At 58.2% G+C, this 22,779-nt stretch overlaps 2 protein-coding genes across 5 annotated transcripts in view; one reads left to right on the forward strand and one right to left on the reverse strand.

Annotated features, from left to right (window-relative positions):
• On the forward strand, nt 1–19,367 carry CHERP (calcium homeostasis endoplasmic reticulum protein). Of its 2 annotated transcripts, none has more exons than XM_027969465.2 (17): nt 1–91; nt 402–575; nt 5,257–5,441; nt 6,497–6,634; nt 6,894–7,045; nt 8,621–8,765; nt 8,859–8,948; nt 10,168–10,423; nt 11,447–11,622; nt 13,230–13,665; nt 14,524–14,762; nt 15,660–15,793; nt 16,460–16,546; nt 16,820–16,963; nt 17,047–17,163; nt 17,649–17,743; nt 17,996–19,367. In XM_027969465.2, the coding sequence occupies exons 1-17, from the start codon at nt 67–69 to the stop codon at nt 18,187–18,189; spliced, it is 2,787 nt and encodes a 928-aa protein (XP_027825266.1). In that variant the 5' UTR covers nt 1–66; the 3' UTR covers nt 18,190–19,367. The 2 variants fall into 2 exon arrangements, with proteins under 2 accessions (XP_027825266.1, XP_027825267.1); XM_027969466.2 differs by having other exon boundaries at nt 8,654–8,765.
• Nucleotides 18,628–22,779, reverse strand: part of C5H19orf44 (chromosome 5 C19orf44 homolog) — a 23,863-nt gene continuing 19,711 nt past the window's right edge. For 2 of the 3 annotated variants that reach the window (XM_027969467.2, XM_060415377.1), the window contains exons 7-8: nt 21,344–21,510; nt 18,628–19,910 (exon numbers count right to left, since the gene is read on the reverse strand). In XM_027969467.2, the coding sequence (XP_027825268.1) occupies nt 19,809–19,910; nt 21,344–21,510 (269 nt within the window). In that variant the 3' untranslated portion in view covers nt 18,628–19,808. The other variant, XM_012177727.4, reaches the window with a different exon arrangement.

Below are 22,779 nucleotides of genomic sequence, written 5' to 3' on the forward strand. Positions count from 1 at the left end.
GGCTTCCGCAGACGGCCCTGGTGGGCGATCGTGAGGCGCCGGAGGACGTTCCCCGCGGCCGGAGCCATGGAGATGCCGCTGCCGCCAGACGGTGAGGCCCAGCCCTGACTCGGGCCCCGTTGATCTCTCCCCGGGATCCCCAGCTGGCCCGCCCCGCCTCCTAGGGTCCCCGGGCCTAGGAAGGGGCGGGGCTCGGCCTCCCGGGTTTGCCCGCGGCCTCTCCCGCGGGTCCTCGCATTCCCGGCGCGCGCTTCTGGCCCCTATCGGGACCCGTACAAGGGCGGCCTCTCCGGGGCCCACCCCTAGGGACCCCGACCGGCGGACGCGGGCTGGGAAACCAGGGCCTCCGGATTTGGGCGGTCCTCGCTGACGCCCCGTGTGGCCTTTTCTCCGTCCTCCAGACCAGGAGCTCCGAAATGTCATCGACAAGCTGGCCCAGTTCGTGGCTCGGAACGGGCCCGAGTTTGAAAAGATGACGATGGAGAAGCAGAAGGACAACCCGAAATTCTCTTTTCTGTTCGGAGGCGAGTTCTACAGTTACTACAAGTGCAAGTTGGCGCTGGAGCAGCAGCAGCGTGAGTCCTCTCCAGCTCTCAGGCCGCCCCCTCTAGCCCTTCCTTTCTCCGATTCCATCTCGGCTCTACCACAAAACGCCTTATTTGGGGTCGCATGCTGTTTCTTTGTGAAAAATGGGTTAGTTCGGCATGTATGATCTTTTCCGCTGTTCCTGGAGTCCTGCAGCCTCAGGGCTGCAGGGTCAGAGTATCATGGAGAACGAGGTTATTGATCTTCCTTCTGGGCTCGGAATCAGGGATTCCTGTTGTTTTGCAAACATGATGACTGATGTCACCGAGTAGAGTGCTTCAGTGTTTTACAGAGAGGAAGTGATAGAAGCCAGGCTGAGTGGGACCCTCCGGACGAATACCGTCCAGCCCTCTTTGCGGGCTCTCTGGGGCGTCCAGCAGGGGTTTTGTGCATTTCTGGTGGTTGCAGTCCAGATCGAAATGAATTGTCCTGTGGACTTTGCTATTTGGCAATTGTTTATGTTTACTGGTTTGTGCTTCAGGAACCCAGCCTCGCCCTTAAAGAGTTTAAGATGGAGTTTGTTATCACAGCTAGCCTATGAATAACAAATAGACACCAGATAGATAGTCCCTGAGCTCACTTCTGTCTTGTTCAATAGCAAATCCCTAGCTTCTAGATACCATTGTGTTGTAGATTGCCAAGCAGTTGGACATTGAAAGGTGAATGCTCCCCGGACTACAAGCTCCTTGAGGCCAACCAGACCTCGTTTGGGACATTACTGTGCCTAATAGGTAGCATGTAGTAGGTGTTCTTATGGAAAAAGTACAGTGGCTTGAACAGGCACAGTGTGTTTTGAGAGCCGAGAGAGAAACCAAAGCGTAAGAGATCCGGCATGGCACCTAGATATGTGTAGACAGGAGAAGAGTTTGCTCTGGAGTGGGAAAGTTTCCAAGGGGAAAGTTTGGGTTTTCTTCCCTTGTTCAGGGCTGCTTCTGGTACCTGTTTAGGTTTTCGTTTGTTTTAATATTTATTTAGTTGTGGTTCGTGGGCTCCAGAGCTCAGGAGCTTGGTAGTTGTCTTGTGAGAACTTAAGTTGCCTGCGGCATATGGGATATTAGTTCTTGACTGGGGATCGAACCCACATCCCCTGCATTGGGAGGTTGATTTTTAACCACTGAACCACCAAGGAAGTCTTGCTTGTTTAGGTTAGAGATATGATTAGGGGAGGTCTGTGGCCTGAAATTGTAGGCAAAATGTACCCATTTACCTATGTGTTTCTGGAGCAAACCGTTCCTTAGCCTCAGCCCATCAGATTTGAAACCCCTGGTATAGGCAGTAGGGAACCACTAGAGAGGCTGGAACAGGAAGAGGTGGCTTGGGTTTGTGTGGCCTATGTGGCGGACAGGCTGGGGGGGCATGAGTGGAGACCAGGACCAGTGAGGCAGCTGGTGATGCAGTCTGGAGTAAGTCAGTGAGTTGTGTAGAGAAAGTGGGCCTGGGGGCAGCTGGTGATGCGGTCTGGAGTGGTCAGTGAGTTGCGTAGAGAAAGTGGGCCTGGGGGCAGCTGGTGATGCGGTCTGGAGTAAGTCAGTGAGTTGCGTAGAGAAAGTGGGCCTGGGGGCAGCTGGTGATGCGGTCGGGAGTGGTCAGTGAGTTGAGTAGAGAAGGTGGGTCTGGGGGCAGCGAGGGTTGAGGGGTAAAATGCATGAGCTGAACTGCCAGGTGGATATTGATGTGGGTGACATAACTGGGCAAGGGAGGACTGCGTTTGGGTTTGGGTGACCATGAGGCGAGAGATGCTTCTCCGTCAAGGGCCCACTCCCACTCTGGAAGGTCAGCAGTAGGAGGTGGCTTGGGACTTGGTGCCATAATGTGGGGAGCTTGGGGTGCTTCTAGCAGGCGAAGATTGGGGCTCAGGGACTCCATTTTGCAGGTAACAGTATCTCTGTTGCTGTTAAAGTCTGTGACAGAGTTAACCAAGTAGAAATTGAGGAGACAAGAGTGTTCAGACAGAAGATGGAACCTTAGGAGGGGTTGAGGAGTAGTGGGAACAGAAGCTCAGGGTTCCCAAAGCCCAGAGAACGAGTGATTCTTGGAGTGGCCAGAAGTGAGGGTGCAGAGCAGGGAGGGCTTAGCTTGCAAAGGACTTAGAAATTTGGGAAGCTCTGGGGAAGCTCTAGAAGGGTTCCAGTACTGTGTTCTGGAGCAGGGCTAGCCACTATGCAGCCAGCCTGGAGGTTTGAGAAGACTGAGTTCCGGGACCGCTCAGGAATCACACCCTACAGACTCCTACACCCTACACAGCAAACTGGTTTTGGTTTTTTTTTTTTTTTCCAGTCTGTTGCAGAAAGTACAGTTTTGCAAAGTACAATAAAAATGTGAACTTTTACGAGAGTTCCTGGTGGTCTAGTGGTTAGGACCTCAGTGCTTTCAGTGCCGGGGCCCGGGTTCAGTCCCTGGACAGGGAGCTAAGATCCCGTAAGTTGCACAGCACAGCCCCTAAAAATGTAAACCATGAAACATCAAACTGCCGTGAAAGCGCCCAAACGCTCCCCTGCTATTTCTGTGCTTGTCTCGGTGTCACCTCGGGCTGGCCCCTTGGACCCCACTTGTATCAGCAGCACTACGGCCACGGGATAGAGAAGAGGAAAGCGGGCAGGACTGGGCACAGGGAAACCAATTCCCAGGGTGACGGGTCAAAGCAGAGTAGTGGCAGTGGTGGCCGTGCACAGTGGGGTGTGATCTAGAAGGGTGGCTTGACTGCGTGGGGTGCAAGGGAGAGAGAGGTGCACGAACTTCGCTTTTGGCTTGGGTGAGTGGGTATGGCTGTGCCAGCCATGGACCAGGAGTGGGGCTTTGGAAGGGGTGGGGCACGGGGCAGGAGGAAACCATACCTGTTTGGGGCATCTGCGGAAAACAATGGCTGTTTGGTCTAAGACCTAAAGCCTGAGGAATCCAGGGTGCCACTGGTAGATTTAGGGGTTATAGAGCAGTGGTCCCCAAACTTTATGGCATCAGGGACCAGATTCATGGAAGACAGTGTTTCTACAGACGGTGGGGGGGCGGGGGGACTGGTTTGGGATGATGCAAGTGCCTTACACTTGTGCACTGTATTTCTGTTATTATTACGTTGTGATATGTAATGAAATAATTAGACAACTCACCGTGAGTAGATCATCAGGCAATAGATTATTCTCATAAGGAGCTTGCAACCTGGATCCCTCACGTGCGTGGTTCACAGTAGGGTTCATGATCCTGTGAGAATCTGATGCTGCCGCTGATCTGACTGGAGGCGGGGCACAGGCGATAATGGGAACGACGGGGAGCAGCTGTAAATACAGCTGCAGCTTCGCTGGCTCACTGCTCACCTGCTGCTGTGCGGCCAGGTTCCTCACAGGCGGAGGGCTGGAGGCTCCCTGTCGTGGAGTGCAGATTGGAACTGCAGCCACAGCAATACATCACGCTCCCCTGGAGCCTTGCTCAGAGAAGAGAGTCTAGTTCACAGTCCAGGCATCCAGCATGTAAGAGTCAGACAGAGGAAGGGAACAGCCACACCGGCCACAGGCGATAAGGAGCCGAGATGGGGCCATCTGACTGAGTGGGGATGGCTGCAGTGGCTCTGGGGGTGGGGTGGGCAGGCAGAGCCCAGGCCTCTGAGGGTTGAGATAAAGAGGAAAAGAACTTGAACTTCGGCTATAAAATTGTTGGATGGGGAGGCACCGGCTGAAGGGGGAGTTTGTAAAGATTGAAGACTCCACTGTGACTAGATGCTAATGGGAGGAGCCAGTAAAGATAGAAAATGAAAGAGAGCAAGGGGACACACTTGCTGAAGCAGCGAGGGCTGCAGTCCAGACTGCACATCGGGGCGATCCCGTGGGGTGCAAGGGCCCTGGGAGCAAGGACCAGAAGGCCCACCTCAGACCTAGGCGCCCTGTGCGGGCCCTGGGCAGCACGCTCCACCCCACTGTTCTTTCTTTGGCTGGGCCCCCTGAGGGTGGGACTCAGAAGGGCTCCAGCAGTGTATGGTCCTGTTGAGACCAGATGAGGCCCAAAGGCAGAGGGGGCAGCCATCTGTCCAGGGACCCTTCCCCAAGTGCTCCCTTCCTGCCTTATCTGGCAAGGTTCAGGGCCTGCACTTGCCCATCCTGTCTCCTGCCGGCAGGACGAGGCGGCCTACACTGCCTCCATCTGGATTGACCCCTGAATGCAGAAGAGTAGAGTCTGTGGAAGGGCAGGCGAGAGGCCCAGTGTGCAGAGGCTGCCGCATGTGTCGGGTCGCTGCCGCGCTCCTTCCCCAGGGCCACGGGTGTGTGGCCTTGCTGGTTGGCTCTCCAGAGGCTCGGTAGCTTTGTTACCTGGAAGGGAAGAGTAGACTGGGGGACAGCAGGCGAGGATGCTCAGGGTCAAGAGAGCCCCTTGCGGAGGGACTGTTTGTTCAGGCCCAGGCGAGGGTGGAAGAGGGTGGCTTTGGGCTTCTGGGCTGAAGGACCGCGGACAAGGCCAGATGGTGTTACCTGGAGAGTGGGGAGATGACCATCCCAAAGGTCTCCGAGGAGAGGGCAAGTGGAAGGGGCCCAGGCCCTGTGAGACGGGGTGAATAGCTGGGACAGGTCGCAGGGGTCCTCTGCTGGGGGGTGAGTATATGGAGGGGAGCTGCCCAGGTGGCTGCCAAGGGGATACCTGGGCCCCGCCGCCTCCTCACAGGGGCTGCCTCTCCTCCTCTCCTGCCAGTCATCTGCAAGCAGCAGGCCCCGGAGCTGGAACCGGCTGCGACCCTGCCTCCCCTGCCCCAGCCCCCGCTGGCCCCCGCGGCGCCCGTTGCGCCAGCCCAGGGCACCCCGTCCATGGACGAGCTCATCCAGCAGAGCCAGTGGAACCTGCAGCAACAGGAGCAGCACCTGCTGGCCCTCAGACAGGTACGGGCCCGCTCCCCCCGCCCCGCCGCTCCTCCCGAGGGGCGCCTGGCGCTGCCCTCTGCGCCTCGGGCTTCGCGTCTGCGCTGGGGATGGGGCTGTCCCGTTGCCCAGCGCCTGGTGCGGGACAGTCATCGCTCCTCCAGCGCTGCTGCCGCCTGCGTGTGCTTAGCTCAGCCCCTCACGCCGGACCCTGAGGTCGCGTCTCCTCCCAGTGAGCTCAGTGCATAGGCTTTGACACACGTGCCCCCGTCATGCTGCAGCAGATGCTGACAAGTGAGCCTCACGTAGGAAATGGTGTGACGGAGAACGCCAGATGGCCTCTGGTGCCATTGGCACAGTTCTTGCCAGTTAGGCAGAGGCTCTCGTGAGGTGGACCTTTTTCTCCCAGTCCATCACAGTCTGGTACTTTGGCCAGATACAGTAGGATGAACTGCCGGAAACCCAAGGAGAATAAAAGGACACTGAAATACCAGCCCTGGTTTTATTACTGAAGTTGAGATGCAAGTTGATGTATTGGAAACAAAATACTCCAGAATGCTCACTCTCAGTTTGCACATGGAACTCTTCACAAACCGGGCAGTCTAGCCTCAGCCAGCCCTGGGCGGACTGCTTGTGCCCCCGCCGCGCTGGGCCTCAGCCACGCCTGAGTCTGCCAGGGTAACGGGCAGAAGTCTGGCATCGCGTGTTAGTTCTGGACTCCTGGTTGCCGGCGCAGTGGCTCTGTTTCTGTGGCTGGTGTCTGTTTATGCGCGTCCTCCCCGCGCCTTATTCACACCTGCCACTCATTCTTCTTCCTTTTTTGGTGAGCTCACACGCAGAGGTTCCTTGTTCCTCTGGGCCTTGGGCTTGCCGTCTGTCGCCTCTGGCGGGGCATCGTCTCCCCCGTGTCTCGCCGGGCTTCACCTGCTGCCTGCTCTTGTACTGTGGCGTAGCTCTCCGATGCTTGTCTCAGGCTTCCGGTGTGAATGCTGGGGGCGGGGCACGGATGGGCCAGCCTGGGCGTGCCTGGGCCGGGGTCCCTCCTCACGCAGTCTCGGCGTCACCCGGCCTTCCAGGAGCAGGTGACAGCAGCCGTGGCCCATGCACTGGAGCAGCAGATGCAGAAGCTCCTGGAGGAGACGCAGCTGGACATGAACGAGTTTGACAACCTGCTGCAGCCCATCATCGACACCTGCACCAAGGATGCCATCTCGGTGAGGATGGGGCGGGGGTGGGGCGTACTCCGGAGCCTGGTGCTCCTGATGAGGTGGGGGCTCCCACAGCCTGTCTGGGCCCGGGCTACTCTCGGGCACCCCGTTTCTCCCTCCGCTTTCTGCCTGAGCACTTCCGTGGGCTCTCCCGCCAAGAGAGAGAAGGAAGGCGGGTGGAGCTCCCTGGGCACTCCCAGGCGTCTGCACGCCCTCAGACCTGGGGAAGCCAGCCCCGCTTCACCCGCTGTCCTGGCTGTTGCAGGCCGGGAAGAACTGGATGTTCAGCAACGCCAAGTCCCCGCCGCACTGCGAACTGATGGCGGGCCACCTCCGCAACCGCATCACGGCCGATGGGGCACACTTCGAGCTGCGGCTGCACCTCATCTACTTGATCAACGACGTGCTGCACCACTGGTGAGCGCCCGCCAGCCCCACCGTCCCCCCGCTCCTCCGCCCCCTCCTGGCCGCTGCTCTGCCCGCAGGAGCCCGGCCTGTCCTGGGGCCAGGGATCCCTCTTCTAGAGGGTTGGTCTGAGCCACAAGCCCCCATGGGGAGGACAGCCCCCCACCCCCGTCCCCTCACATACACCCCTCGGCCCCTGCCCTGGACCCTGCGGCCCCCCGAGGCCACTGTCCCCTTGCGCCTTGCTTTCAGGGCAACTTCTGTGTGTTTCTCAGCGTCTGTTGGCTGCCTTGTGCAGACCTGCCCCTCATGTTTCTTTCTTCGCTGCTGCACACACACTCCATTGCCCTGAATGCACTCTGCTTCAGGAGTCTTCCCATGGGGCCTCCTGGCTAATCCTGTGTCCCAGCCCAGAGACTTGCCTCCCCTCTCCACCCAGCGCTCCTAAGACTGGGCCAGTATGTACTTCCTCATGGCGTTTCTGGTGTCTTAGGACAAAGGTTAAGTCACGAAACCAATGCCTGGGCCAAAGACAGGTGGAATCTCACAGGGCTAGTGAGGCTAGCCTGTCGCTGTGAAGACTGGCTGCCACATTTGACCTTGAACTTGACCGGCTGAAGGGACAGCTCCCCTAAGGGCAGTAGGCGCAGGCCCGACTCTTGCCCACTTCCGCCCGCATCAGCTGGCCCCCACTCCCTGCTTCCTGGGCCACGCGGGCAGTTCTGCTTCCACTTCGCGCTCCCTGCCTCACCTTCCCTTATTTCTCTGCCGCTGGGAAACTAGCAGCTGCTCGGAACCTTGTGTGCCCTTCTGATCCACCAGCCGCTCCACGGACTCAGGGCAGCTCGGCAGAGACAGCCCTGTTTCTGGCACTTCTGCAGCCATGCCCTTCCTGAGCCCTGCTGGGAAGCCCAGTGCCGCCGGCCCTGTCCTCCTGCCTGGACTGCCCTCCCCCATGCTCAGGCCCTTGCTGCTGTCTCTGGGCTCGCCTCTGGGAGGGGCTCCAGCTGCCCCCTTCTCCCCAGGCTCTGACACCTCATTGTACAGCCTGGGGAGCCCCCATACTCACTCATGCTCGGAGTGGGCCCACGGCTGCCCCTCACCTGCGCCCGGCCCCCACTGAAAGGCCACCTCATCCTGCAGACTTGATGCCTAGGCCCCTGACAGCCCGCGTGCTCCCTCGTGGAAGGTGGGGTCCCAGCCCAGATTGCCTTGTGCAGAGAGGGTGGCTGTGCTGAGCAAAGCTTCAGGGCCTAGGCCCCACACCCACAGCAGCACCAGCCCAGCCCTTGTGGGCGACAGGGCCTCTCAGCAGCCCACGTCTGGCAGTCCTCAGGCCACGCTGGGAGGGCAGGGTCGTGGTGCTGATGAGGGGGCCGGGAGGGCAGGCTGTGCTCTGAGAGCCCCTGGGCTGTGTTCTTTCCCACTGCCATCTGTCCGTCTGTCCCTCGGGCCCGGGTGCCAGCATGGCTCTCGGGGGCCCAGCCCTTGTCCCGGCCGGGTTGGGGGCCCGTTTCCCCGAGAAGGCAGAGGGGGCTGTGGCCGGAGCCGCAGTGGTAACGGGCGCGTGGCTGGGTCCCGCCCCAGGGCCCTGACGCGCGGAAGGTCTCTCCCTCACAGCCAGCGCAAGCAGGCCCGGGAGCTGCTGGCCGCCCTGCAGAAGGTCGTGGTGCCCATCTACTGCACCAGCTTCCTGGCCGTGGAGGAGGACAAGCAGCAGAAGATCGCCCGGGTACGCGGGGCGGCCGGGCGGCTGGGGCGGGCCGGGGCTGGGGGCGTGCGGGCTCGTCTCCCCCTGACTAGCCTCTCCCCTCTCCACGTCCAGCTCCTGCAGCTCTGGGAGAAGAACGGCTACTTCGACGACTCCATCATCCAGCAGTTACAGAGCCCGGCCCTGGGGCTCGGCCAGTACCAGGTGTGCACTGCTCCCTGAGGTGGGGGGCTGGGTGGTGCCCTCGGGGTCCTGGTAGCGTCTTCCAGACCCAACTCCCAGGGGTGCCCTGGTGAGCGATGGGAGGCAGGTCTGAGGAGCAGCACTGGGGCCCACCCCCTCCACAGCAGCCAGTGAGCTCCCCCCGAGGGAGCCCGCCAGGGTGTCTCCTGGTGTGCCATGACCAGGCTGCCTGGCATAGGCCCTGCTCTCGGGGATGTGTTTGGCCCGCCTGCCCTGGTCCTCCAGGCATGATACGAACGTACAGAAAACCTTGAATAATCTAGGTTGAATGGTTGTCATGTTGGGCACAGGGTCCCCTGTGTGCCTCTCAGAGGGGGCATCTGCTCAGAGGACAGGGTCACAGAGCAGGGAGAGGAGGGCCAGATCTCCTTGGTTCCCTCTGCCGTGGCTCTGGCATTGCCACCCCAGCTAGAGCTGTCTGGATAAAAGACACCGCTCACACCCCTGATTGTCTGCCGTGAGGTGTCGACTTCCTGCACATCAAGAAGTGTCAGAAGCCACATGTTGACTGTTCCCCCTTTGATGCTCCTGACTGCCACCCTCCCTACAGGGGAGACGCTTTCGTGCTCAGAGAGGCAAATGACGAAAGTGCATCTCAGACTTCTAAAAAATTTTATCCACTACTTTTTGTTGCTAAATAAGAATGGTCTCACATCACCATACCACAGTGATACTCCCTGCTTTTCTCTTCTTGAGTTGGTGGCAATAGCTCATGGTTACTTAGCCGCCCTGGTCCTGTTCACTGTGTTATTTCCTAGTCCCCAGAGGTAGGTTCTGTTACTGTCCCATTTTACAGATGAAGAAATTGAGGTCCCCAGGGAGGTAGTGACTCGTTGAAAGCCATATAGCCTGTGAGCCCGTCCTAGGATGTGTGTCAGTGGTGGCATTTTAATGTGTGTGTGTCAGCCTAGGACATGGCCGTCCTTGTGTATTCCCTTTGTGAGGGAATTTTAAGCTACTATAGCACTGATCCTTACCACATTTGGCTAGATTGAGATGCTCTGTGCTTGTCAAGCCTGAGTTGATTATTTTACATGACAGTCCCACGTCAGCCTTGGATCCCTGGACCTTGCTGCCCACGGCGTCGCCCCAGCCTTCTGGGTGCTATCCCTATGCTGCTCCAGAGGGTCTCGGACCTTGAGTCCCACATGCTGAGTGCTGGCTCCATGCTCTCCCCCAGGCGACCCTCATCACTGAATACTCCTCAGTGGTCCAGCCAGTGCAGCTGGCCTTCCAACAGCAAATCCAGACCCTCAAGACCCAGCACGAGGAGTTTGTCAACAGCCTGACCCAGCAGCAGCAGCAGCAGCAGCAGCAGCAGCAGCAGCAGATCCAGATGCCGCAAATGGAGGCTGATGTCAAGGCCACGCCCCCTCCACCTGCCCCGCCCCCAGCCCCCACACCCGCCCCGGCCATCCCGCCAACCACCCAGCCTGGTACGTGGCATCCTCAGCACCCACCCGCCGGAGGCAGCCCCCAGAAAGCAGTCTTCTCCCCCCAGGAAGGGCTCGGGTTCTGTAGTCTCAGGCCCAATCCTAGGATCAGATTCTAATCTACTTAAAAGTACTAGGCAGATGATTTCACGGTTAAATGCAACCCAGCCCTTACACCTGAGACAGTTGTATACAAACCATCCCAGAGAATGGAGAGGAAGGCTCTCTAAGTCATTTTCTAGGCCAGGATAACTTACACAAGATCCACATGAACAGGGAAAGAAATTTTTTTAAACGATGTCAAGTACTTAAGAGAACCGATGGGTAGGATTATTAAAGTCTAGGAAGATCTGGGTCTATTGCGATAATAATTTAGAAAAATGTTAATCCACTGTCACTTATGAGCGGAGATGGAGCAGCAGTAAATAAAGTCTCAGCAAGTGAAGTCTGGCCAAGGATTTACAAGGTACAGCGTGATCAAATAGGGTATGTTTTAGGAATATGTAAGGGTGGCTTAATACTAGAAGATCTGAGGCGTCCCTGATGGTCCAGTGCCTGAGACTCCGTGCTCCCGATGCGGGGGCTCGGGTTCCATCCCTGGTCAGGGAACTAGATCCCACGTGCTGCGACTAAAACCTGGCACAGCTAAATAAATACAAAACCTTTTTTTTTAATACTAGGAAATCTAACAATAACAATTGGGAAGAAATGATTTTTCAGCTAGATGCAGTAAGTGTATTTAATAAAATGATGATAAAAATTTTTGAGTAAGCTAAAGTTAACATGGTATAGCAGTCAATAAGTAGGATACTTATTGTCAAGCTTTCAAAGAAGAAATCCCGAACAAGTCTTCTCCTATCTGTGCTGCCTTCCCCGAGGCAGTGGCAGTTTTCCATGGGGTCAAAAACCAAGGGTTTTTTGGGCAGTAAAGCCCAGCCTGGCTAGGCCCTGGGTTCTTGCTGAAGATCATTTCAGGTGGTGCTTCCTGCCGCCCCCTTCTCTGACTGCTCTTTTGTCTGGTTCTAGATGACAGCAAGCCTCCCATCCAGATGCCCGGGTCTTCCGAGTACGACGCCTCAGGAGGGGTTCAGGACCCTGCCGCCAGCGGCCCCCGTGGCCCTGGGCCCCATGACCAGATCCCACCTAACAAGCCCCCATGGTTCGACCAGCCTCACCCCGTTGCTCCTTGGGGCCAACAGCAGGTATCTCTTAGAACTTGCTGCTGGGGTAGGTGGATGGCAGGCAGGTGGGTGCTGGCCCCTGTGTGGGTTCATGGGCCTTTAACGGATTCTGCAGCAGGGCACGGGGTGGCGGGGGTGGCCAGAGGGTGGTCCTCTTCCCAAGGTGTGGGGACGGAGCTGGGGAGGAAAGCGGGGCCTTTGCATCCTTCCTGGGCGCTTGGGTTGCCTGGGCTTCTCAGTCACACAGGCCGCGCGTTCACGTGAATGCTCGGAAGGTTCACCATGTTGAGCGTAGCGCAGTGATGTGCTTCCTTCCCTTTTTAACTGGTTCGGCCAGCAGCGTCAACATCTCATCACCTTAGAAAGAACCTGGTGCTTAGAAAGGGAAGGGAAGTGAAAAGCGTTCAGCCGCCAGCGTTTTCTGGGACTGGGACGTTGGTCCGTCTCTCCCTCCAGGTTCCCTGGAGTCAGACTCACAGGCCGGGGCGGGTGCACTTCGTCCAGCAGAGCATGACTGGCAAGCAGCCCACAGCTTGCTGTCCAGGTCTAGCTCTGGGCGTCCACTTGCCTGTGGGCCAGCCATGCTGGCTGTGGCCCTCCCTTGTGATCCTGTATGGAGCGGGGGGTGTGTAAGGGAGATGGCTCTGGGCTGACTAGTAAGGGATCATGGCTGTGATTTGCCCCCCTTCCCCCAGCCCACCCTCAGCTTCACAGAGGACTGGGCACCCGCACAAAGCGGCCCCCATCTGTGGGCGCCTGCGACGACAGCCAGGTCATGGGGACCCCCATGTGGGGGCGCTGCTGCCCATTCGGTTGATGCAGAAACAAATGTGCCTCAGGCCTCCTGGCTCAGTCTTCCTGTGGACCAGCAGGTTAGGCTCACAACAGTGGGGCTCCCTCACTGAGGGCCAGCAGTGTGCCTACCATCCACGGTAGGACACCTCGGCCTGGCCCGCCCGTGTGGTGTCTTACACGTTTTGAAATAGTTGTTATGTTGAAAATCTGGCTTTGGGGCTTCTCTCAGAAGACCTGAAGGCGTGGTGGCCTGGGCTGGCCTCCCAGCCCCGCTCCTGGAGGTGGCCCTCTGGGCAGCCTCACGCTGGCCCTGAGCCTGGGCTGCGGTCTCAGCTCGGTGAGTGTTGACAGCGGCAGCCGGGCAGGTAAGACAGCTCCTGGAGGCAGAGCAGACGCTGACACAGGACGAGAGAGCCACGCCAAGGAGAGACGCGGCAGAAGGGGGGAACAGGCAGGCAGGGTGTGGTCAGGGCAGGGGTTGGCCACGGGCCCCGTGGTTCAGCCTGCACCCCCGGCGAGCACTGGGGAAGCACCCCTGCCCTGTGCCGCTGAGGGGCTCACGGATGGGTGTTCGTCCCACGGCTCCTGTCAGGCACGAGGTTGGGGTGCTCCCCGGCCCCAATGTGGGTGCAGCATTTGAGATTCTGGGCCTGGGGTGCCGGCAGGTACCTCACATCCTCCGCCCGGGTCAGAGTGACGTGAAAGCGGCCGTGCCCAGCTGGACTGTAGGCCTGTAGCTCAGGTGCTGGGCTCACGGCTACCCACCTTGTGGCCGGACACCAGTGTGCGTACTCGGCACAGGCCGGGACTCACCTCTGCTCTTTGCCTTGCAGCCTCCTGAGCAGCCCCCCTACCCACACCACCAGGGCGGGCCGCCCCACTGCCCACCCTGGAACAACAGCCATGAGGGCATGTGGGGTGAGCAGCGTGGGGACCCCGGCTGGAACGGCCAGCGTGACGCCCCCTGGAACAGCCAGCCTGATCCCAACTGGAACAGCCAGTTCGAGGGCCCCTGGAACAGCCAGCACGAGCAGCCGCCCTGGGGCGGGGGCCAGCGCGAGCCACCCTTCCGTATGCAGCGGCCGCCGCACTTCCGCGGGCCCTTCCCGCCCCACCAGCAGCACCCGCAGTTCAACCAGCCGCCTCACCCCCACAACTTCAACCGCTTCCCGCCCCGCTTCATGCAGGACGACTTCCCCCCACGACACCCTTTTGAGCGGCCGCCCTACCCTCACCGCTTCGACTACCCTCAGGGGGACTTTCAAGCGGGTGAGTGTGTGAGTGTGAGATCACCCTTGGTGGGCGGGGTCCTCCCTGGGGCCAGTGGACACATCCTCAGTTGTCGCAAGATCCTGAGGCCAGCTCACTCACCAGCCTGCCCTGTGACCTGGCATGCCCTGAGCCAGGGTGGCGGGCGGGAGGGGTCAAGGGTGACAGAGAAGCCCAGCCCAGGCCTGGAAGCAGGGGGCAGGTGGGGGCACCTCCTACACGTGGGCTGGCTGCTTCTGTGTTTCCTTAAAAAATTTTGTTTCTACTCTGCTTCTGCCTGGATTTTCAGATCCATTCTTGACTATAAATTGAGCTGGGAAACCAGTAGGTTTATTGCTTACGTGAAGTGTTCTAGGGCTGCTGTAACAGGGCCATGGGCTGGGTGCCTCCCACAGTAAGGAATTCTCCACAGTTAGTTCTGGAGGCTGGAGGTCTGAGATCAGGGTGTCAGCTGGCTTGGTGTCTCCGGGGGCCTCTCCTGGTGGCCCGTAGGTGGCCGGCCTCTCCCTGCGTCTCCTCTGTGTGTTAGTCTCCTCATCTTATAGAGATAGCCGTCAGTACTGGATCAGGGCCCAGTCCCAGGACCTCCGTTCCCCTGGATCAGGAGTGAATTTACAGGGGCATTTGCACAGTCCAGCTCATAACGTGGCTCTTTGAAGGTCATTTGGTTTCCCTGTGGCTCCTCCTTTTACCCCGGAGGTCTGTTAGGTGCAGCTGTGTGCAGGACAGGCCACTGCCAGCCCCAGCTGCTCCTCGGGGCTGTGAACGGACCAGCCAGGGGAAGGCGCTGGGCAGGTCTGCTGGCACTACCCAGCTCTTGACTTGCCAGCAGGCCTGAGTGCAGTCTCTGTTCTGCAGAAATGGGACCCCCTCACCACCACCCTGGCCACCGCATGCCTCACCCTGCGATCAACGAGCACCCACCTTGGGGTGGGCCCCAGCACCCGGACTTCGGCCCTCCACCCCACGGCTTCAACGGGCAGCCCCCCCACATGCGGCGACAGGGCCCTCCGCACATCAACCATGACGACCCCAGCCTGGTCCCCAACGTGCCCTACTTCGACCTCCCTGCTGGGCTCATGGCGCCCCTCGTGAAGGTAGCGTTGCAGAGCCGAGCACCAGGCTCTGCTGCACGTGCTTGTTCTCCAGGTGGGAAGCTCACGGGTGGGATCCATTTCCCACTTGGCTACAAGACGTCGTTTCCCAGGCCCCTGTCCCCCTCATTTCCTGCACCCCAGTGAACTTGACTAGCTTGTCATTAGGGGTGTGTCTCAGTTAGCAACCCTGCTTTGCGTGCTCACACGTGGCGTGAGCAAGGCCCGTGTCCCTCTGCTCCTCGGAGCGTCTGTCCAGGGCCGCAGGTTTGGTTGCTGCTCGAGAAGGCTGGGCGTGAAGGTGGGGCGGTGGGGCCCTCTTGGTCCCAGCCTTGGAAGCCCCCTGTCCAGGGACTGATGACGGGCTTCTCAGAAAAGGAGTGGTCAACCAATCGAGCAAGGCAGGAGAGGGGGTCAGAAGGAAGCCGGGGCTCAGGGCACTCTGCTCATTGCCCCTCCCTGGAAGTTGAGACATGTCACACGGGGGCAGCTTGGAGAGCTAACGGCTGAGGGGCCAGCAGGGCTGCCCTTGGGGTAGGAGCTGGAGCAGAGAAGGGGCACAGAGCAGGCCCAGAGGTGGGCATTTGGGCACAGGTCAGTGGTCAGCAAGTGAGGGCTTCTGGGGTCCACGGAGTGTCTGGATAAACAGGGTCTCTGCATTTTTGGTAGAGAGAGAATTCTGTAGCTTTTCTCAGCTTCTTCATGGAGCCCTCAAGCACCCCATTCAAGAACTGAGTCATTGGTGTGGCTGAAGCCCTACAAGAAGATGGGGTTTCCCGAGAAGGGCCGCCTGAGGCACTCTGATGCCCAGGACAGCTGTCTGCTGCCCTGTGGTTCCCCAGATGGGATGGGCCTGGGGTGCTGAGGCAGGGAACGGTGACAGCATGTTTTCTGCTGCAGCTGGAAGATCACGAGTACAAGCCTTTGGATCCTAAAGACATCCGCCTCCCACCCCCCATGCCACCCAGTGAGAGGCTGCTGGCAGCCGTGGAGGCCTTTTACAGCCCTCCCTCCCATGACAGGCCCAGGAACAGGTATGGCACTCCCGGAGACCTGCCAAAGGGCTGGCACCAGGAGGGGAGGCTGCTGTCCCCTCCCGGCCTGTTCTCCCGGGTCTTTCTTCACCAGAAACTCACAGCAGGCACACCTTCTGCCCCGGGGTGGTGTGGGAAGCTTAACTAGGAGGGCCCACTGCTCCCCCAGCTCGCGTGTCACGCGTGCGGTGCCCTTGATATAAAGCTTTTATCGTATTAGACAAGCGCTCATCTCGGGGCGGGTGTGTTTCAGAGACGGCCAGCTGCCGCCCAGCAGGCTTTGTCATAGGCGTCCCTCAGGACCCTCTCCCCGGTGATCTCACTTCAGCGGTTACCCTGCCATGTGGCAGGGCGCAGGCCTACCTGCCTACATCAGAGTGCCTCAGCCCCCGTTATGGTAACCCGCAGACCCTGCTCAGCTGTTCAGAGAAACCCCAGCCTGGAAAGGCGAAGAAGCCACGCAGGGCTGGGGGCGCATCCCAGGGCTGGCCCGGCCTCAGCCTGGCTCCTCCTCCTAGGGGCAGCCTGTCAAGGCGAGCCCCCGAGGGCTTTTGTGTTGGGTCCTTGCTCAGGATCCCAAGCGAGAGAGGGAGGGCCTGTCAGGCAGGAGAAGGTCCCTGAGGAGGAAGACTCGGATTCAGCCCCAGGACACCTGTGTCTTTACAGCGAAGGCTGGGAGCAGAACGGTCTCTACGAGTTCTTCCGAGCAAAGATGCGGGCCCGGCGGAGGAAAGGCCAGGAGAAGAGGAACAGGTGAGGGCCGCATACCTGCCGCATCCCCCGTGGAGAGCCAGTCTCCACAGTCTTGTCCCGGGGCGGCCTGCAGGCAGCTCCACCATGGCCCACAGGCTCTCTGTGGTGTCACGCCCAAGGCGAGGGGCAGGGATAGGGTCAGTTCTGGTCTTTGCCTGGGGCTGCTGCGCACAGCCTGCAGGAAAGGGTATGTCTGCCCCCGCACCAGGCACCTCTGGGTCTTCTAGGGCCGGGCTGGGAGTTGTCTCCGGCTCACCAGGCCTTTCCCCGCAGTGGACCCTCAAGGTCTCGGAGCAGATCCAAAAGCCGAGGGCGCTCCTCCTCGCGCTCCAACTCGAGGTCCTCCAAGTCGTCCGGCTCCTACTCGAGATCACGGTCCCGCTCCTGCTCACGCTCCTACTCCCGCTCTAGATCCAGGTGAGCAGGGCTCCGCTGCATGGGGTGCCAGGCCCGGGGCTCCTCGGTGGCCGTGCTGACCCTTCCCTCTCCCCGGCCCGCAGGAGCCGCAGCCGCTCCCGCTCCTCCCGAAGCCGCTCCCGCTCCCGCTCCCGCTCGAGGTCCAAGTCCTACTCCCCAGGAAGGAGGCACCGGTCGAGGTCCAGGAGCCCCACCCCGCCGTAAGATTTCTGTCTTAACTGTCCAATGACCTCTGGTAGCACTGGAACCCTCTGATGCTTTGCTGGGAATGTTGGAACGTGTCATTAGAAGACCCGCTCTAGGTGGCCCGCGCCAAGGCGGCACCTGGGGGCCCCCGGGCGCTCGCCAGCGCAGTGACAGTAGCATTGTGTCTCGCTCCTCGCTCTTTCCTCTGCCGTCACATTGTGAAGCCCAAGGCCAGGGCTGGGCTCTGTTTTCTAACCATTTGACGGGTTCGGTGTGTCCGGCCGTTGCCACCAAGTGTGGGGCAGGGACCGTCAACTTAGGGGACCCCTTACTGGCCGGCGAAGAGGATAAAGAAGGCGGCTAGAGACCTGAAACGTGTGTGTGTGTCCGTCTCACGCTGGCGACCCTTCGTAGAAGCCACACGCTGTAATATTCTAAGTTTTCATTCCAATAAATGTATCCACTCTTTTGTAAAAGACGTTACCTGTCTTAATTTTAGTTCCTCGGCTGGTCTGGGTTCTAATTCAGCACCTCCTATACCCGACTCAAGGCTTGGGGAAGAGAACAAAGGACATCAGATGCTGGTGAAAATGGGTAAGTTTCTGGGGAAGACAGAACAGCCCGCTCTGGGCTCTCGGGGTTTGAGGGGGCTTAGGGAGTCAGAACGTTCCAACAGAAACCTGCAGGGCCTCTGCCGGTGCTCTTTCTCACCGCGTGAGTTCCAAGTTCGCGACCTGCATGTCATGGAACTCCCTGTAGGCATTTGCACTGAACTTCACGTCAGGGTAAAGGCGCCACGCTTCGGGCTTCCCCTGGGTTGTAACCACTCATCCCTCTCTCTTTCAGGCTGGAGTGGCTCCGGCGGCCTTGGCGTGAAAGAGCAAGGGATCCAGGACCCCATCAAGGGGGGGGACGTGCGGGACAAGTGGGACCAGTACAAGGGCGTGGGCGTGGCCCTGGACGACCCCTACGAGAACTACCGCCGGAACAAGAGCTACTCCTTCATTGCCCGCATGAAGGCCCGGGAGGAGTGCAAGTAGGCCGGCAGAGCCCCGCTGCCGGGCCCACTGCTGGTGGAGGATGGCGGGGGTAGCCCGGCTCCTGCCCCCGCTCTGCCCATGGGAGCCACAGGAGGAGGAAGATGGGCATGGGCCTTGTGCCCAGTGCCACGCTGGATGGTGCCGAAGGCCCAGGCCCCACCCGCAAACCAGCTCTAACGTAGCAGCAGGCATCACGAGGGGGTACCCAGCCCACGCGGCCACAAGCTTATTTCCCCGGACAGTGAAGCAAGAGACACAAGACCCCTGGATAAAAACTCCCACCGTCTGAAGACACAGCCGTCTCACTCTCCCCTCAGCCTGAGCCTCTGAAACCAGGGGGCGTGTGTGCAGGGGACCTGCGCACGCACACCAGGCCAGGCGCTGCTACTGCTCACTCGTTAAAAATGGAAAAAAGCAGAACCTTTTTGATTTGCAGAGTTAAACGGGGTTTTCATTTTTATTCCAAGCGGTTTAGTTTTAGAAAAAAGAATACTGATCTAGGCTGATCCCCAGTGAGATAATTTGAAACCTATTTCCTCTGAGACATACCAGCCCTTAATTCAGTTACTTTAGCTGTTTAAGTTGAGGATTTTTTTTCTTTTTTCTTTTTTGAACATTAGCCATTTGCTGTTACCTACAGAAACAAAAAGTTCTGAGGAAACTCACCTGAGGCATCTTCAGGTCACGGAACCATGACACCCTTGGAGAACTTGTACCCTTAGCATCTCTACTTGCTTTTTTCACTGAGAGGAACCCCACACCAGCACTCGTGGGAGACAGCCCATTCTCATCCAGAGTGCGGGGCGCGACCCCTGGCCCTGCCTCCTGCTCTGTCACTTCTTTTGCGGGTCCCCGCCCGCCCCCAAAGGGCGGGAGGCCAGAAGGAGCCGCCTCTGCCAGGAGCCGCCTGGGATCCACCCTCCTCGGCATCCCCGGGCAGCTTGGTGCAGTGCCGTTTATTTGTACAGAAACATTTTTGGAAAATTCTTTTCAATAAGATGCAAAATCCTCTCCAACTTTTCAACCTGATAGGATAAACTGTTTGATTTTTGTTCTAGATTTCCTGTAGCTGTGAATTGTTCAAACGTGTCTGATTCAGGATAAAATGTAAACGTGTTGTTAACAATTTCTTGTGGATTTTACTGTTTTGCCTTCAAATAAAGACCTTTTTTTAAAGACCTTTTTCTTTGCGTTTAAATCAGAAGCGTGCTCATGCTGAGGTGGGCGGAGGTGCGTCCTGAGTGCAGATTGTGTCTGAATCGTGGAGTTGGGTTGGAGCTCTGCCTGGGTGTCTCATGGGGGTCCCCAGCGTGGATGCGTGGCCCTGCTCCCTCGTTAGTCGAGGGGGCTCCTCACCCCCACCGTGTACTGAGCCTGAGAAGCCAGCACCTGCCCCAGTGGAGCCACTCCACGTGGCATCACCTGGCACGCTGGCATCCCCGTCCTGTGCACGTGCTGACAGGCTCCACCTGGCTCCACGTCACTGGCCTGTGGTGTCCTCTCCAACGACAGGCATGCCAAGACGGGCTACTCAGCTGGAGATGACTGGAGCACCCCAACCACCGAATGCCGCCTGGGATCTCGGGGGAGCGTCGGGGCCAGCGCACGGGACCAGCTCCTCAGGGGTTCGAGCCCATCGCTCCTGGCTCGCAGAGCTCCTTCTCCACCTCCTCCAGGGCCGCCTCCATGGTCAGCAGGGCGGGCCTGTGTTGTCTGATGTACTGTGGGGCAGAGGACACACAAGGAAGCCATCAGCACTGCTGCCTCCGTGCGCTGAGGTTCTGGGTCCTGGGGATGGCACGTCTGTCTCCAGGGACTAAGAGGAAGAGGGCTGTGGTAAAGCGGACAGGGCTACCCGGCTGCCCTCAGAGGATACAGGCTGGGGAGAAGGGCTCGGGTGCCACCCTCAGGGTGTGGGCCTGGAGCAGAGCAGGCCACCAGCCACTCAGGGGCTATAGGCATAAGCAATCAGATCACTTCAGCTTGCATTCAGCTAACACACGTCCAACAGCGGAACAAGTTCAAGGACCCCTCAGGGGTGCCATCAGCGAAGTCCAGAATGTGGGGAAGTGTGGGACAGCCTGTTTCCTTCCAACCAATAAAATAAGGAAAAGAGAGGTGGGAAAGGGGGGGTGGCCTGTAAGCAGCGGTTCTCAGAGTGGGTCCCCAGTGGGCCCGTGAGAGGAACACCCACTCTCAGGCCCACCCTACCGCCAAGGCAAACCCAGTGGTCAGGCCTTCGGAGGTCTTACTGCTCAGGGCTGCAAACCTCTGCTATATAGGTGAGGAGTCTAAAAAAATACTAAGCAAACGGTGTAGGACTCTGGATACACGTGAAACAAATAGGAATGGAACGTATACCTTCTGTGAGTGAAAATCTGAACACCGGACACCTAATAATGATAACTGAGGAAAGTCAGTTTGGTTTTGGTATCACAGTAGTGTTGTGATTATTAATTTTTAAGTCCCTAAGAAGTACGTACTAAAATACACGTAGCTGAAATGCTAAAAATCACCAGGCAGAACGTTCATACAGTACGATGCCACTTCCATAAAGAAACGCCTATCACATCATATAGAATACTACACCTGTTCTGCATATTTCATACGTTGTGTAGAGTATGTGGCATAATATTGTACCCATGCTTAACAGTTTATATATTTTACACAGGAGAAATCTAAAGGATATATATCAAGTTGGTAATAACTATCCCTGAAATTACGGAGAACTTTTTAAGTAACAGATCTCCAACAGAGTTTTTATAAAATAATGTCTGTCATCGGACAAGAAATGAATTTTGGAGGGGAAAAAGCAAGATGAGTGTGATATCCCCAGAGCACCCGCCCTCAGGACTGGTGGCCCCCAGGAAGGGTCTGTGGAAGGGCAGGGCCCTTACCCAGGAGAAGGGCACCTTTGCTCTGACGTCACACAGCATCCCTGCCCCAGCCCTGGTCACCGCCAAGGAGAGAAAGGGGCTCCTTCGGCCAGGACTGAAGGGGGCTTGGGCCCCAGTGCCCCAGTTTGAGCCCCAGGAGCCCCCTGCCCCCTCCCCCCCACGGAAGTGGGGGCAGCGCCGTGGTCACCTCTTTGGTTTGAGCCCCGGAAGCCCCCTGCCGTCCCCCCGCCATGAAGTGGGGGCAGCGCCGCGGTCACCTCTTTGGTTTCCTCCAGAGTGTGGTAGTGGAATGAGTCTCCATCCAGGGAGCGCAGGAGGGACGCGTGCAGGTGCCGGCTGGCCTCGATGAACTGCTGTGTCAGGCTCAGCTGCTGCTTCAGCACATCGTGGAGCGCGAACACGGCCGGGCTGTATGCAGTCAGGGCTGCCATCCCGGCTCCGGGTCAGTTGCTGGCGCCCGGGGCCCCAGCCCCCAGCCCTCGATGCACCCTGCGGCCAGCCCTGCACCCCAACCCCTCGGCGGTGGCAGGATGCTCTCCGCAGGTACTGCCCCCTCCAGAAGCAGCAGCTGCCTCGCCTCGTCATGTGCCTTTCCGCTCAGTGGTAGATGAACTGCGCGCTCTGACTTGTGTGTGGGTCTCACACACTCGGCCCCCAGGCACCACCGGAAGCCTCAACCTTGGTGTCCAACACAAGGGAGGAAGGCCAGCAACACGGCTCTCCAGACAGTGCAGCCTCATGGTGTGGGTCTAACTCTCCTGAGTTGTACACTTCAACATAAGGAAGAGGGGAAATTTTACACTTGGTATGTTTAAGCATGTGAGGCTTCCTGGTGGCTCAGCACTAAAGAATCCACCTGCAATGCGGGAGACGGGCTCTATCCCTGGGTCGGGAAGATCCCCTGGAGGAGGGCACAGCCACCCACTCCAGTATTCTCGCCGGGAGAATCCCATGGACAGAGGAGCCTGGCGGGCTGCAGTCCATAGGGTTGCAAAGGCAGACATGAGTGAAGCAACCAAGCAGGCACGTATGCATGTTTAAACACGTAATTAAAATAATTTAAAATGCAACTAAGATAAAATATATAGGGACTTCCCTAATGGTCCAGTGGTTAGGGCTCTGAGTTTCCACTGTAGAGGGCACGAGTTTGATCCCTGGTGAGGAAACTAAGATCCCACATGCCACATGGCATGGCCAAAAATTTTTTTAATATTTATATATAATTTTAACAAAATAAAAGTCCAATTAAAAATAACTGCAACAGTTAAAAATGATCATTACTAAAATAAAGATCATTGCTAAGACTATACTCATGGAAAAGTCTCTGAGGTCAATATTATGTTTAAAAAAAGGATGAGGGTTTTTTTAAGATGTAAACATTTCACTTATAACCAATATATTCTAACATCTTCATCTTCTGAAACTGGTAAGAAAATTGAAATGGTAAGAAAAAGAGCAGGTTCCAGACGGCCCCTGGCTTCTGTTGTGTGAGCCATCAGTGGCCCCATGGGGACCTGGCACAGACTGGGTTTCCTACAGTGACCGTCACCTCTTGCCTGGCACCTTCCTCACACCCCAGGCTTGGCGGGGCCTCCCCAAGGCCCCGTGATCCCTCCACACTCAGCAAGAAGGCAAGGGCCGTGTCCACGGGCCTGGGCCACTTGGTACTGGCTGAGTGCCTTCTGGAGGAAAC

This window comes from Ovis aries, chromosome 5 (assembly GCF_016772045.2).
Source record: "Ovis aries strain OAR_USU_Benz2616 breed Rambouillet chromosome 5, ARS-UI_Ramb_v3.0, whole genome shotgun sequence".
Taxonomy (NCBI): Eukaryota; Metazoa; Chordata; class Mammalia; order Artiodactyla; family Bovidae; genus Ovis; species Ovis aries.